At 40.2% G+C, this 15,884-nt stretch overlaps 1 protein-coding gene across 1 annotated transcript in view; it reads right to left on the bottom strand.

Moving 5' to 3' along the window:
- Window positions 1–15,678, bottom strand: part of LOC138650979 (B-cell receptor CD22-like) — a 34,701-nt gene extending 19,023 nt beyond the window's left edge. Inside the window, exons 1-6 of the mRNA XM_069740872.1 lie at window positions 15,638–15,678; window positions 15,063–15,171; window positions 12,664–13,017; window positions 7,614–7,904; window positions 5,785–5,872; window positions 2,072–2,108 (exon numbers count right to left, since the gene is read on the bottom strand). Of these exons, the coding sequence (XP_069596973.1) occupies window positions 2,072–2,108; window positions 5,785–5,872; window positions 7,614–7,904; window positions 12,664–13,017; window positions 15,063–15,105 (813 nt within the window). The 5' untranslated portion in view covers window positions 15,106–15,171; window positions 15,638–15,678. The remainder of the gene's footprint in view (window positions 1–2,071; window positions 2,109–5,784; window positions 5,873–7,613; window positions 7,905–12,663; window positions 13,018–15,062; window positions 15,172–15,637) is intronic.
- Window positions 15,679–15,884: the final 206 nt, after the last annotated feature.

Raw genomic sequence — 15,884 nt, 5'->3', positions numbered from 1 at the left:
TTTCTATGGCCCACTGAGTGAGAGATGGCACACACAGGGATGGCACTCTAGCAGAAATGTCAATCTTAATCTCCCACAAAAAAAAACAGGGAGTGTCCAACAATTACTATCTCCCTGCAGTAATCTCAGCCAGGTATGGCAGGCAGCAATAAGGAGTGGACTGATGCACAAATTAAATAAAAAGTGTGGACAAACAAACAAGATAGCTGTGCAGAAAGGAAGGAACAAGAGGATTTGTGCTTTGAAAAAAGCAGTTGGTTTGCACAGCGGCGTACACACAGCAATGCAGCTATCAGGGAGCCTTCTAGGGCAGCCCAATGAGCTACAGCGCTGAGGGGAAAAAAAAAAATGTAGCTTCCACTGTCCCTGCACACCGAAGGTGGTGTTGGGCAGTGGAAATCGCTACAGCACAAGCGGTTTGGTGGTTAATGGACCCTGCCTAACGCTATCCCTGCTTCTGACGAAGCAGCAGCAACCTCTCCCTAAGCTCAGATCAGCAGCAGTAACATGGCGGTCGGCGGGAACGCCCCTTTATAGCCCCTGTGACGCCGCAGACAGCAAGCCAATCACTGCAATGCCCTTCTCTAAGATGGTGGGGACCAGGACCTATGTCATCACGCTGCCCACACTTTGCGTTTACCTTCATTGGCTGAGAAATGGCGCTTTTCGCGTCATTGAAACGCGACTTTGGCGCGAAAGTCGCGTACCGCATGGCCGACCCCGCACAGGGGTCGGATCGGGTTTCATGAAACCCGACTTTGCCAAAAGTCGGCGACTTTTGAAAATGAACGACCCGTTTTGCTCAACCCTACTTGATCCTGCTCTGACCCTTGGTGGCTTTTGAGGCCACGCCTGAGGACGCCCTGAGACAGATGCAGAGATTGAGCGGGTATTCCCACCCACACTGACCGATTGTCAGGAGTAAGAGAAGACGCAGTACAGATCGTGCTCTTGTGTATAGATTAGCCTTGTCAGGCGTTGGTTAACTCCAACATTCGTGAGCATTCAACATCACTAGGAATGGGAATGATTAAGGAGCAATCACCAGAACAGGCATACAACCACACACACACACGATAACAGGTTTATACTAGCGCATGGCCGCGCGGCCATGTGAACCTTTAATAGCTGTAGCTCTCCAGGACCTTCATAGTGGACCAATAGGAGCTGCTATAGGACCTGAGTTTGTGACCCCTGACCTCCAATGAGAGGTCTTCCCTTGGGCATGCTCAGAAGGAGAAAAGCAGGACTTAGTCCCAGGAGCGCATGCTCGCCGCTGAACAGTACTGGTTATAATGGCTGAACCTGGAAGTCCAGCAGTAACCAAACGCTCAGTATCTGTCCGAGCCAGGTGCTGGGACTGACGTTTCTGCTGAGCAGGCTCCACTGCGGCCGGAGGAGAATGAGAGATCACAGCGGAAGTGGTTCGAGATTCCCCCTGTGCAGCGGCGGGAACTCGACACCTAACACACTCCTTGTGAATTTCCCCCAAATTTTTGAATGGCCATTTCTTAGCAATCTGTTCTAGGCTGCGGTTTTTCATGGTTGCTTGTGCACCTTTTTCTACCACACTTTTTCCTTCCACTCAACCTTCCATTAATATGCTTGGATACAGCACTCTGATAACAGCCAGTTTCTTTAGCAAATACCTTTTGTGGCTTACCCTCCTTGTGGAGTGTGTCAATGACTGCTTTCTGGACATCTGTCAAGTCAGCAGTCTTCCCCATGATTGTGGAGCTACTGAAACAGACTAAGGGACCTTTATAAAATCTTAGGAAGTCTTTGCAGGTGATTTTTGCTAATTATTCTAATTTACTGAGATACATATATATAATTTTGCATTATTATTACCTATTTAATTATTTTTTTTAACCAAATTGTGATTTGTTTTTATGAGCACTGTGCAATTTTTTGTTCGGAAATATGATAAAAATCTTTTACCTCTGTGGAAACAGACTGTTAGGAAATAAATTAAGAAATAGCTTTGTAAATAATTCAAGTTTCAAACTAAATGTATTGTTTTGCAGGAAGTATTTCTTGGCAATCAACAAATTTAAATATATAGTCTTACCTCTGTTTTCTTTCTCCAAAAACAAGAGTCTCGCTTTCTAATACAATACAAAAAAAGTTTTAACATATAGTAAATAGTAATTTTTCACAATCATAAAATGTCATTCCCTCTCTGTACACAATCGCAAATTTAGTATAAGACTGTTGTCATGTTTTTGGATAATTAGATCAGAATATTAAAATTTTGCAACACAGTGTCAGGTAGTTCAATGGTCAAACCACACTACTTCATTAAAGAGTAATCTTCATTTGATTTTTTTTTATACCAGTGAAATAAGTATTGAACACGTCACCAATTTTCTAGGTAAATCTATTTCTAAAGGTGCTATTGACATAAAATTTTCACCTGATATTTATTAACAACCCATCCAATCCACACAGGCAAAGAAGTCATCTGTAGATGTACATAAATTAAGTTATGTATAATAATGAGAATTCACACAGTGAAAAAGTGTTGAACAAAAAGTAAAAGAGATGCAAAAACCCATGGAAGCTGAAATCTATCAGTAATTAGAAATCAATCCTGTTACTTAGTGAAAAATAACATCAGCTGGTTTAACTGATGGCCTATAAAAAGGTGCTTCATTACCAAGGTGCCACACAAGAAACATCTGATGATGGATAAAACCAGTGAGCTGTCTCAATACCTTTGCTACCTTATTGTTGCAAAGCATAGTGATGGCATTGGGTACAGAAGAATTTCTAAACTACTAAAGGTACCCATGAGCAGTGTTGGGACCGTAATCCGGAAGTGGAAATAACATATTTCACCATAAAGAGGACACGACCAGGTGCTCCCCACAAGATTTCAGATAGAGATGTGAAAATAATTATCAAAAGAGTTTTCCAATAGCTAAGGAACCTATGAAGAGCTACAGAAAAACCTGAAATTGGCAGGTTCAATTGTATCAGAGAAAACTTTAAGAAAAGTACTCAACTTCCATGGCCTTTATGCATGCTTCCCATGTAAGACTCCATTGCTGAACAGAAAGCATATTCAAGTGCATTTATTTTGCTCGTAAATATTTAGACAAGCCTATGAAATATTGGGTGAATATAGTTTGGTCAGAAAAGATTAAAAGTGAATTCTTTGGATGCCACTTGGAACACTTGTTTGGAGGCCAAAAGGCACTGGATATCATCTCAAAAACACCATACCAACAGTGACGTTTGGAGATGGGAACATCATGGTATGCGGCTGTTTTTCAGCATACGGCACTGGAAAACTTAATGTACTTGAAGAAAAAATGAATAGACAAATATACAGAGACTTTCTTGAAAAGAATCTGCTGCCATAAACCAGGATGATGAAGATGATACGACATTGGACATTTCAACAAGACAATGATCCCAAACACACAGCCAAGGAAACTCTCAATTGGTCTCTTAAAATGAAAATAAAGCTGCTAGAATGGCCGAGCCAATCACCGGACCTGAATGCAATAGAAAATGTATGCAAGAAACTCAGAGTTCATAGAAGGAGGCCCCAGAAGCTTCAGGATCTGAAGAGTGTCTGTGTGAAAGAAAGGGTCACAATCACACCTGAGCAATGCCTGCGACTAGTTTCTCCATACAGGTGGCATCTTGAAGCTTCATCACCATCAACGGCTTTTGCACGGCTTCTGTATTAAATAGATTTCAGTTACCATGTAAAATACTTTTTCCCTTTTTATAGGCCATCAGCTGAACCAGCTGACATTTTTTTTGCACTAACTGGCAGGATTGCTTTCTAATTACTGATATATTAAATGGGGCGTCAGGACTTTCCAGGGCTTTTTGCACATCTTTTTCTTTATGTGTTCAATAGTGTTGAGCGATACCTTACGATACTCAAAGATATCGGTATCGGATGGGATCGGCAGATATCCAAAAAATATCGGATATCGCCGATACCGATACCAATGCAAGTCAATGGGACACAAGTATCGGAAGCTATCCTGGATGGTTCCCAGGGTCTGAAGGAGGGGAAACTCTCCTTCAGGCCCTGGGATACATATTCATGTAAAAAATAAAGAATAAAAATAAAAAATATGGATGTACTCACCCCTCTGCCGGACCCTGGCTCTCAGCGCTGCAAGTGTCTGCCTCCGTTCCTAAGAATGCAGTGAGTGAAGGACCTTCGATGATGTTGCGGTCAGGTGACCGGTCACCTGACCGCTCACGTGACTGCGACGTCATCAAAGGTCCTTCACTCACTGCATTCTTTGGGTACGGAGGCTGCCGGTTGTGCCGCTGAGAGCCAGGGTTCTTCGGAGGGGTGAGTATAGCCATATTTTTTATTTTTATTCTTTATTTTTTACATGAATATGGATCCCAGGGCCTGAAGGAGAGTTTCCTCTCCTTCAGACCCTGGGAACCATACACACCGCACACGCCGAAGATGACTGGGAACACTTCCGATTCCGATTCCCGATATCGCAAAAATATCAGAACTCGTTATCGGAATTCCGATACAGTATCGGAATGCTCAACACTAGTGTTCAATAACTTTTCCCTACGTCATTTCTCATTATTACACGTACCTTAATTTACGGACATCTATGGTGATTTCTTTGATTGTATGTATTGGATGGGTTGTTCCTGACATCTGGTGAGAAATTCATGTCAATAGCACCTTTAGAAATAGATTTATAAAATTGATGTGTTCAATACTTATTTCACCTGCTGTAAATCAATAGTTCATATGAAAATAAGAAACATTGTAAAATATCTTATGAGAGAAATCCACTTCTTTATCTTCTGAATGTTGCCACAAGTCTGCTTCTGTTAGTAGAAAAACGTTGGAACCCTGCCCATAAGTCTTTAATTCAGGAACATCACTTTTCAACAATAAAAATTTCCAGATTTACAGCAAATGACTGTTTGCAAACCAAAGAGGTTTCTGAGCATTTTTATTTAAACTATGGGAGAGTAAAAAATGACTATGGGCTACTGGATGGAAAAAGGAATGAAACTTTCTCTTGGTAAAATATTTAATCTATTTCTATTTTTACTGAATTATGAACAAAGTTAAAAAGATCAAATAAAAGTTTAATTACAGACTTAAAAAAAAACAAATAACAAAAAATTAACTCTGGAATAAAACAACTATTGTTTACATTGTCGTATGAAGGGTCATACCCTAACTAGGTATGGAAACAGATTAAAGCCTACAAATATGTTGTAAAAAGCAGAACTTCATTTTTTTTCTCCAAGAGGTTAACAAGTGATTTCTGCTAAGTTAATGAGGAAATGATGAAAAGTTGGTATTTATTTGTTGCTTACGTGTTGCAAAATATCCTTAATTCCTCTTACATGTTCTGTAAGGCCATAAATACAATGTTTACACTAAGCTAATAAAAATGTTTATGCGGATACTTTCTTTCAAAATCGAAAGGTGAAAAAGACAACAAGAAGGGTAAAAAACTAATTGAAAGGATTGTATGATATCTGAAAAAAAGTCCTATTTTTTAATGGATAGTGCATCAACTATTGTCCATTTGCTGTGAATCACAACTTTGGATTTTAGGGAATATGTCCTAAATTAGCTGGTTGTCAGACTTAACGGGCAGCAGAGAAAGGAGAAAAGATTTTCAACAGTCTAAATACCAACTTATAAAAGTAGCCATCCTTAAGTACAAATTTCTGTTACAAACTCTCATAAAATGCAAAAAAAAGATAATTCTCAGATTTGCTTTACTCATTATTAGTAATTGAAACCTGATTGTAGTGTACCTCCATATGATGAAAACAATTGCCAAAACTAGAATTATACAAATGACTCCGATAACTGGTCCAATAAAATTATTTGTCTTCTGATCAGCTGTAAAAATATAAGAAGTATCTGTTCTTTTTATCATTATTTTACCACCATCAACATTTGCATAACTGTCACCTACAATAACATCACCACTGTTGCAATTATTGGCACCATTTTATTTATTGTTACCAGTATTTTCTTCCATACCATTATTATTATAATTTTTACCTCATGTGATTTTATTTTCAAGCAGTGAGCTCTTCTAGGGAGGGGATGTTTTCCAACTAGGTTAGAGTGGATGTCTATCAGATAAACAAGCTCCTCTAGGGTGGTGATATTTTTCAACAAGGTTAGAGTGGATGTCTATCAGATCAACAAGCTCCTCTAGGGTGGTGATATTTTTCAACTTGGGTAGAGTGAATGTCTATCAGATCAGCAAGCTTCTTTAGGGAGGGGATATTTTTCAACAAGGTAAGGGTGGATGTCTATCAGATCAGCAAGCTCTTCCAGGGAGGTGATATTTTTCAACTAGGTTAGAGTGGATGTCTATCAGATCAACAAGCTCCTCCAGGGAGGTGATATTTTTCAACTACGTTAGATAGGATGTCTATCAGATCAACAAGCTCTTCTAAGGAGGTGATATTTTTCAACTAGGTTAGAGTGGATGTTTATCAGATTATCAAGCTCCTTTAGGGAGGGGATATTTTTCAACTAGGTTAGAGTGGCTGTCTATCAGATCAGCAAGTTCCTCTAGGGAGGGGATATTTTTCAACTTGGTTAGAGTGGATGTCTATCAGATCAGCAAGCTCTTCTAGTGAGGGGATATTTTTCAACTAGTTTGTCATGGATATCTATCAGATCATCAAGTGTTTTAGGGAGGGTATATTTTTCAACCAGGTTAGAAAGGATGTCTATCAGATCAACAAGCTCCTCTAGGGAGGTGATATTTTTCAACTAGGTTACAGTGGATGTCTATCAGATCAACAAGCTCCTCTAGGGAGGTGATATTTGTCAACTAGCTTAGAATGGATGTCTATCAGATCAGCAAGTTCCTCTAGGGAGGGGATATTTTTCAACTTGGTTAGAGTGGATGTCTATCAGATCAGCAAGCTCTTCTAGTGAGGGGATATTTTTCAACTAGTTTGTCATGGATATCTATCAGATCATCAAGTGTTTTAGGGAGGGTATATTTTTCAACCAGGTTAGAAAGGATGTCTATCAGGTCAACAAGCTCCTCTAGGGAGGTGATATTTTTCAACTAGGTTACAGTGGATGTCTATCAGATCAACAAGCTCCTCTAGGGAGGTGATATTTGTCAACTAGCTTAGAATGGATGTCTATCAGATCAGCAAGCTCCTCTAGGGAGGGGATATTTTCAACTAGGTTAGAGTGGATGTCTATCAGATCAACAAGCTCCTCTAGGGAGGTGATATTTTTCAACTAGCTTAGAATGGATGTCTATCAGATCAGCAAGCTCCTCTAGGGAGGGGATATTTTCAACTAGGTTAGAGTGTATGTCTATCAGATCAACAAGCTCCTCTAGTGAGGGGATATTTTACAACTAGGTTAGAGTGGATGACTATCAGATCAACAAGCTCCTCTAGTGAGGGGATATTTTTCAACTAGGTTATCATGTATCTCTATCAGATCAGCAAGCTTTTTAGGGAGGGGATGTTAGTCAACTAGGTTAGAGTGGATGTCTGATAGACATGCCAATTTTGCCAATACTGTCTCAATTTTATATTAGAGCAACAGCAGATATCACACTGCAACAAAGATGGCATGGTCTGGACATACTGCTTACCTTTAATATTTATTTTCTGCACTGTCTTTAGTATTTGTCCACCAAAATATGTAACTGTGCACTGAATTGTAGACCCATTTTCTGCTTCTGAGGGTTTGTAGACCACTTTGGATGTAACGCTCCACTTTCCATCTCCAAGGTCAGACATTTCTGTAACATAAGGACCTAAGAGGTTCCAGGTAATGGTAGGTGGACTGGAGGCACAAGTGTAATTTGCTGTACATGAGATAGCTGTGTTTTCACCCACGACCATTTCATTGGGCGCAGAAAATATCGGCTCCGGTGGTTGAGCTGTGGGCAGATTTAAAGAATGGTAAATTTATTTTTTTATTAAATTGTGATGTTCAATGAGAGTCACGGAAAAAAGTATAAGAAAAAATAATGGAAGTGGGAGATAAGTAACAAAAAAAAAGGATGAGGATCGGAAACAGGATAAGGGTATGTTCACACAGATATTTTTTTCTGGAGTTTAAGGAGCATTAACTCTTTTAAAACCACAAGCAATTAAACAAAACATGATCTTTGAATGGAGAATTGGAGGATTTCTGCTCCAAAAACTCCACAATGAAATCAGCGTGAACACAGCCTAAAGAAAAAAAAATAGAGACAGAGAGTGGGAAAAGAAAGGAATGGAAAAAGAAGGGAAAAGTAACAATGATGAGAGAATAAATTCTAAAATGATCCAATACATTTAGAATTTTCCAAACTTTGAATATTCAAGCAAATCCAAATTTTTGGAAATTCAATTAGCTTCAATCCAGCAAAATTATGCCTTTTTACGGTCCGAGAAAGTGTTAAAAAAGATATGAAACTTAGCCAGCTATCACCTTCAACTTTCCCTGCTATCACAGCTACTCTTTGATCATCCTCTGGTTTCCTACCTTGACCTTGGTTCCTACCAACCATTACCTTGGTCCCGGTCTCCTCTTCACTTTTTACTATTCTTTTGGTGCTACAAAGACCTTGGCACAGGTCAGAATCTGTAATAAGATCTAGCTAGCACTGGAGTAAAGAGTGGACAGATGCAAGAGCATGGGCCTAAGAAGCCAGAGGAGGAACCGCATTGAGCTGTATTGGCAGGGAGAGGAGCAACTAAGTAAGTTGGATTTTATTTATAATTTTTAACTTCTACCCTGCCAATCCATTTGATATGGTTTGGCATTAAAAAACCTCAAAGCCAAAACAAAAGGACTCTAGCACATGACCATATTTTCCGTAAGATTGCCTTCAAGAAAACATCGGATTGTACACAGACTAATGTTATTCTATGGGGCTGTTCACATGTCAGATTCTTTCTTGGGACTGAGACAATCAGAGGAAAACATTGCTGAGTATCCGAGTTTAATTAGATTATTCAGAAATCACTCGGCCTTTCAAGTCAATGAGTCCATGGAAACCATCGGACTGCTCTAGGACGAAATCTGAGTGCGGTTCGATTTTCACAGAGAGAATGGAGAAGATGGAATCATTTTCTCCTCCTTCTCTTCATCTGATAGAATGGGATCACACTTTGTTCCTCATTTGGATGGATCGACCCGATTCTCCCAGTTGTGAGAATACACGCTTCTGTGCACCTATCCTCATAAGCGGCAATTAAATACATTTGAAGCAAATTGAATTTCTTGTACAAATTTGAGAAAATCCACTGAATTCAAATTTGGGCAGTGTTAGGGGTCGAGTTCCCGCCTCTGCACAGGGGGAATCTCGAGCCATCTCTGCTGCGGTCTCCCATTCTTCTCCAGCCGCAGTAGAGAATGCTCAGCGGAGACGTCGGTCCCAGCGTCTGGCTCAGCCTGATAGGTTGCAGATGATTGCTGCTGCCTTTCCAGGTTCAGCCATTGTAACCAGTACTGGACAGCGGCGAGCAGACGTTTCTGGGACAAAGTCCTGCTTTTCCCCTTCTGAGCATGCCCAGTGTAAGACCTCTCATTGGAGGTCGGGGGTCACATGCTCAGGTACTGCAGCAGCTCCCATTGGTCCTCTAGGAAGGTCCTGAAGTTGCTCAGGTACTGCAGCAGCTCCCATTGGTCCTCTAGGAAGGTCTTGAAGTTGCTGCAGCTATAAAAGGTTTGCATGGCCGCATGGCCATGCACTAGTATCAAATAACTTATGTGTTCTGCGCCAGTGTGGTCATGTGTATGTGGTTTCAGGGTTCGGCTGAAATAAGCCCCTAGAATACCGGCACCTCCGATGTGGAGTTTTGTGTGAGTGGATTCAGGGCACGGCTGAAATTATCCCCTAGAATACCGGCACCTCCGGTGAGGAGTTTTGCATGTGCTATTCTGACTGCATGACCACTGTTCGCTCTATTTGGTAGCTGTGTTCCTCCATGAGGTTAACAGGGCACAGCGTTCTCTTTTCTTAAGTGACTCTGTGAAGTAACAGAGTTAACTTATACCGCGATATAGTACCGTCAGTTACTAGCAGCAAGTTTTACTCCTGTACTGTGGACCCCGGGTTGCGAACTCACCGATTATAATAATAATATAATAATTTTTATTTATATAGCGCCAACATATTCCGCAGCGCTTTACAAATTATAGAGGGGACTTGCACAGACAATAGACATTACAGCATAACAGAAATACAGTTCAAAACAGATACCAGGAGGAATGAGGGCCCTGCTGCTCGCAAGCTACAAACTATGAGGAAAAGGGGAGACACGAGAGGTGGATGGTAACAATTGCTATAGTTATTTGGACCAGCCATAGTGTAAGGCTCGGGTGTTCATGTAAAGCTGCATGAACCAGTTAACTGCCTAAGTATGTAACAGTACAGACACAGAGGGCTATTAACTGCATAAAGTGAATGAGAACATTCATTTTTATTTTATTTTAATTTTTTTTTTAAATAGGCCACACAGGGATCGTTACGTTAATGCATTGAGGCGGTAGGCCAGTCTGAACAAATGAGTTTTTAGGGCACGCTTAAAACTGTGGGGATTGGGGATTAATCGCATTAACCTAGGTAGTGCATTCCAAAGAATCGGCGCAGCACGTGTAAAGTCTTGGAGACGGGAGTGGGAGGTTCTGATTATTGAGGATGCTAACTTGAGGTCATTAGTGGAGCGGAGGGCACGGGTAGGTTGGTAGACTGAGACCAGAGAGGAGATGTAGGGTGGTGCTAAGCCATGGAGTGCTTTGTGGATGAGGGTAGTAGTTTTGTACTGGATTCTGGAGTGGATGGGTAACCAGTGTAATGACTGGCACAAGGTAGAGGCATCTGTGTAACGGTTGGTGAGGAATATGATCCTGGCTGCAGCATTCAGCACAGATTAGAACGGGGAGAGTTTGGTAAGAGGGAGGCCAATTAGTAGAGAGTTACAATAGTCCAGACAAGAATGAATAAGTGAAACAGTAAGAGTTTTTGCAGAGTCGAAAGTAAGAAAAGGGCGAGTTCTAGAAATGTTATTGACATGCAGATAAGAAGAGCGAGCCAGTGATCGGATGTGGGGGGTGAATGAAAGGTCAGAATCAAGGATGACACCAAGGCAGCGGGCATGTTGCTTTGGAGTAATGGTGGAACCGCACACGGAGATGGCAATGTCGGGCAAAGGTAGGTTAGTAGAGGGAGAGAACACGAGGAGTTCAGTTTTTGACAGGTTTAGTTTCAGATAGAGGGAGGACATGATGATAGAGACAGCGGTAAGACAATCACTGGTGTTTTCTAAAGGTCGGCGAGATATCAGGAGCAGAAGTGTATAATTGGGTGTCATCAGCATAGAGATGGTACTGGAAACCAAATCTACTGATTGTTTGTCCAATAGGGGCAGTATACAACGAGAAGAGGCGGGGGCCTAGCACTGATCCTTGAGGAACCCCAGCAGTAAGGGGAAGGTGAGAGGAGGAGGAACCAGCAAAACATACAGTGAAGGATCGGTCAGAGAGATAGGAGGAGAACCAGGAGAGAACGGTGTCCTTGAGGCCGATGGAGCGGAGCATAGTGAGGAGGAGCTGATGATCCACAGTATCGAATGCTGCAGAGAGATCCAAGAGAATTGGCATGGAGTAGTGACCATTAGATTTAGCTGTTAGTAGGTCATTAGAGACTTTAGTGAGGACAGTTTCAGTAGAGTGTAAAGAGCGGAAGCCAGATTGAAGAGGGTCGAGAAGAGAGTTATCTGAGAGATAGCAGGTAAGACGGGAGTGGACCAGGCGTTCGAGGAGTTTAGAGATGAAGGGAAGATTAGAGACAGGTCTATAGTTAGCGGCACAGTTTTGGTCGAGGGATGGTTTTTTAAGTAATGGATGTATGATGGCATGCTTAAATGAGGAGGGAAAAATATCGGAAGTGAGGGAAAGGTTGAATATTTTTGTTAGGTGAGAGATGACAGCCGGGGAAAGGGACTGGAGGAGATGTGACGGAATGGGGTCACTGGTGCAAGTGGTCGGTCGAGAGGATGCAAGGAGCCTGCTTACTTCTTCTTATGTAACTGGTTCATATATTTACTCCATAAATATATATTTTGTGCATTCCGCCAAACCCTAACAGGCAGATTCTGTCATCACTAGAAAGTAACAGATATGAATGGAGGACGGATAGAAGGGTGAAAGAGTGAAGGAAGTAAAAAGCGATCAGAAAAGAGATGCAGATCTTGAACGTTTTGGAGCATGATAAATATCCAAGAAGTATAATTTCTCCTTGTGGAGATTAACATGCTAAGCATGCCGAGATGAGGAGACTTAAAGTCGCAATGCTCCTCTGTTAAATATGCTAATTATGCAAATTGTCTCTTCAGAGAGGAAGAGAACTAGAACTCTAGTGCCACCTATTGGAAGATAGCAATCCTAACAGTCAATGTCGACCCTTTAATGAGCCATTCTGGTTTGGTTATTATCCTAAGTCATGTGACAAGGCTCGTTAAAGGGTCAACATTGACTTGTAGGATTGCTACCTTCCAATAGGTGGAATTAGAGTTCTAGTTCTCTCCCTCTCTAAAGAGACAATTTGCATAAGGAGCATGATAAAGAAAGGTTATTGACAGAGGGAGGAAAGAAGGTTGATAAAAATAGCAGAAGGAAGGTGCAGGGAGTAAGGAGGTCTCGTTCACCTTTGACTTCTAGTTGTACATACTGGGTGCTACCTTGAAAAAAAAGTAATTTGTCTTCTTGCGGAAAATATGAGCGTTCATCTTGTCTGTTCACATTGTGAATTCGAAGAGTACAATTCAATGTTGTGCGTCTCACGAGCTCAGCACGGTTTTTGAAATTTGAGGATATTTGTGACACATCCGTACTATATATGATCCTCTCTCCGCGTCGGGCTCCTTGCACATACCACACCACCTTATTCTTTTGGGCTTCGGCGGGTGACGTTCTCTTGTAGCAGGGAATCTCCACACAAGAGCCAAGTAATCCCTGAATGTTTCTTGGGAAGATAAACTTACTTTCTTCACTCATACACACTGTTTGATAGAAAAACATAATTTATTAGTGTGCCGATAATAAACTACAGTTGTCTATGAATTCTCCTGGTTCAATTTTAGTAAAGCATTTAGACATAGACAGATAAGATTAAAAAAATGGTGATTTTGTTTACTTCTCCTTCCCCAAAAAATGCAATGAAAAGCAATCAAAAACTTGTCTGTATCTCAAAATTATGTTCATAAGAGCTTCACGTTATCCCACTAAAAAGAAGACCTCAGTTAATTTTGTGAAAAGAAAAAATACAATTTATTGGGTGTTTCAATAGAGCCGCACAATTAGAAAATGCTTCCAAAAATGTAATTTATTTTTATTTTAAATCGCCTTGGCCTCCTGAGTAAAGTCGTTTATGGAGACCACAAAAACACAAAAATTGCAGAATTAATGAAAGAATCAAATACAATTTTTATACTAGAAAATGGAGCAAATAATCTAAAGAACGAGCAGTATAACAAAAGAAAACGCTAGGAATTTGGAAATATGGAGATTAGAAAAAATACCCAAAATTAAGAAAAAAACTATACCCCATACTTAAAGGGGTTGACTTTGTAATTTATGTAACATAACAAGGACTATTGTTTCTCCTTGCGGAGATTGACATGCTAAGTATGCCGAGATGAGGAGACTTAAAGCCGCAATGGTCCTCTGGGAAATATGCTAATTATGCAAATTGTCTCTTCAGAGAGGAAGAAAGCTAGAACTCTAGTGCCACCTATTGGAAGGTACTGTAGCAATCCTACAAGTCAATGTTGACCCTTTAACGACCCTTATCACATGACAATTTGCATAATTAGCATATTTCCCAGCATTATCGCTTTAAGAAGCGGTTGAATGCCTCTTTCACAGCCATACCAGATCTCCGCTGTGCACTGACGAGGGGCAGTACCCTGAAACACAGGGTCTGCAAATTGAGATTCTGGTTTGGCTCTTATCCTAAGTTATGTGATAAGGCTCGTTAAAGTGTCAACATTGACTTGTAGGATTGCTACTTCCAATAGGTGGCACTAGAGTTCTAGCTCTCTTCCTCTCTTAAGAGACAATTTGCATAATTAGCATATTTCCCAGAGGAGCATTGCGGCTTTAAGTCTCCTCATCTTGGTATGGTTAGCATGTCAATCTCCGCAAGGAGAAATGATACTTATTGGATATCAGTCTGAAGCCTCTCACACAGCCAAACCAGATCTCCGCTTTGTACTGACAAGGGGCAGTATCCCGAAACACAGTGTTTGCAAATTGAGATTCTGGTTTGTCTATTATCCTAAGTCATGTGACAAGGCTCGTTAAAGGGTCAACATTGACTTGTAGGATTGTAACCTTCCAATAAATGGCACTAGAGTTCTAGCTCTCTTCCTCTCTGAAAAGACAATTTGCATAATTAGCATATTTCCCAGAGGAGCATGCTTAGCATGCCGATCTCCGCAAGGAGAAGCAATATTTCTTGCATAACGGTCGGATGCCTCTCAATCAGCCAAACCAGATCTCCGCTTTGCACTGACGAGGGGCAGTACCCCGAAACACAGTGTCTGCAAATTGAGATTCTGGTTTGGCTATTATCCTAAGTCATGTGACAAGGCTCGTTAAAGGGTCAACACTGACTTGTAGGATTGCTACTTCCAATAGGCGGTACTAGAGTTCTAGCTCTCTTCATCTTTGAAGAGACAATTTGCATAAATAACAAGGACTGTCACATGCAGAACTCTAATAGTCACAGGATAACTTTTAGGATTACACATAACATAACATCACATGAGCACTGCAAATACAACTTTACAACTTCTTATTCTTCCACTTCTCCCCATAAACATGAGAAGCAAAACAAAGGAGGCGACTTGTGATTTTAAGTTTGCAAATTGTATACAGAACATTCACATAATAATAACAAGGAAAATGTGGAGACAGCGGAATCCTAACAGTTTGTATGTTATAGATCATTAAGATTCCATATGTTAGAATCAGTGCTAAATTCTGTAAATCGTTTTAATTTCTTAAGGTCCCTATTACAAGGAGAAAAAGAGAAAATGTTTACCTTGTAAAATCATGGAAACTAGAAATGCACATTTTTCTCTCATGGTAGAAGATTTTTGAGAAACGTTGAGGCTCGACTGCTTTAATTGTATAAAGACTCGGTGTTATACCTAAAATAAAAGAAAAAACAACAATATACAGGTATGTAATATGTTCCAAGTCTCGGACATTGTTACAAGTGATTACAACATATTAAGTGAAACATAAAATATGATAAAGAGCAAAGATAAGAAAGAAAGAAAGAAAGAAAGAAAGAAAGAAAGAAAGAAAGAAAGAAAGAAAGAAAATCAAAATAAAAGAAGGAAAGGAAAAGGAAAAGAAAGAAAGATAAAGGAAAAAAGAAAGAAAGAAAAAGAAAGTATATGTAGACTGCTGCAATAGTAACATTAAAATTATGAATAAATATATATTTAAATAAAATAGGGCGACATGATATTCAGTGGATATATGATAGATAGATGATACATTTACATCAGTTCTTCACTTTACTGAAACTCAATTTACTTTAGATATAATATTTAATCACATATAAGTGAATTAGTTGCAGATACAAATACTTCTACAGCATACACTTACCCCTTTCTGCTGGGTATAAGTCTGTCGATATTTTGAGCCTTGTGAAATACATCTGCTTTTTCTTTCGCTCATGATTCACTTCCCTTATGTGCTAATATGGCATCGCGGATCGGCCCTTACACAGCACAATAGGTAGAAAAAATAGACTGTCACAAAGCAAAAGTAGGAATTAAAGTAACTAAATGAAATATAATGAGTAGTGATTAGCGAGAATGCTCGGGAATGCTCTACACTCGATTGAGTATCA

Source organism: Ranitomeya imitator, chromosome 10 (assembly GCF_032444005.1).
Source record: "Ranitomeya imitator isolate aRanImi1 chromosome 10, aRanImi1.pri, whole genome shotgun sequence".
Taxonomy (NCBI): Eukaryota; Metazoa; Chordata; class Amphibia; order Anura; family Dendrobatidae; genus Ranitomeya; species Ranitomeya imitator.
This window is presented reverse-complemented; position numbering and strand designations above follow the sequence as displayed.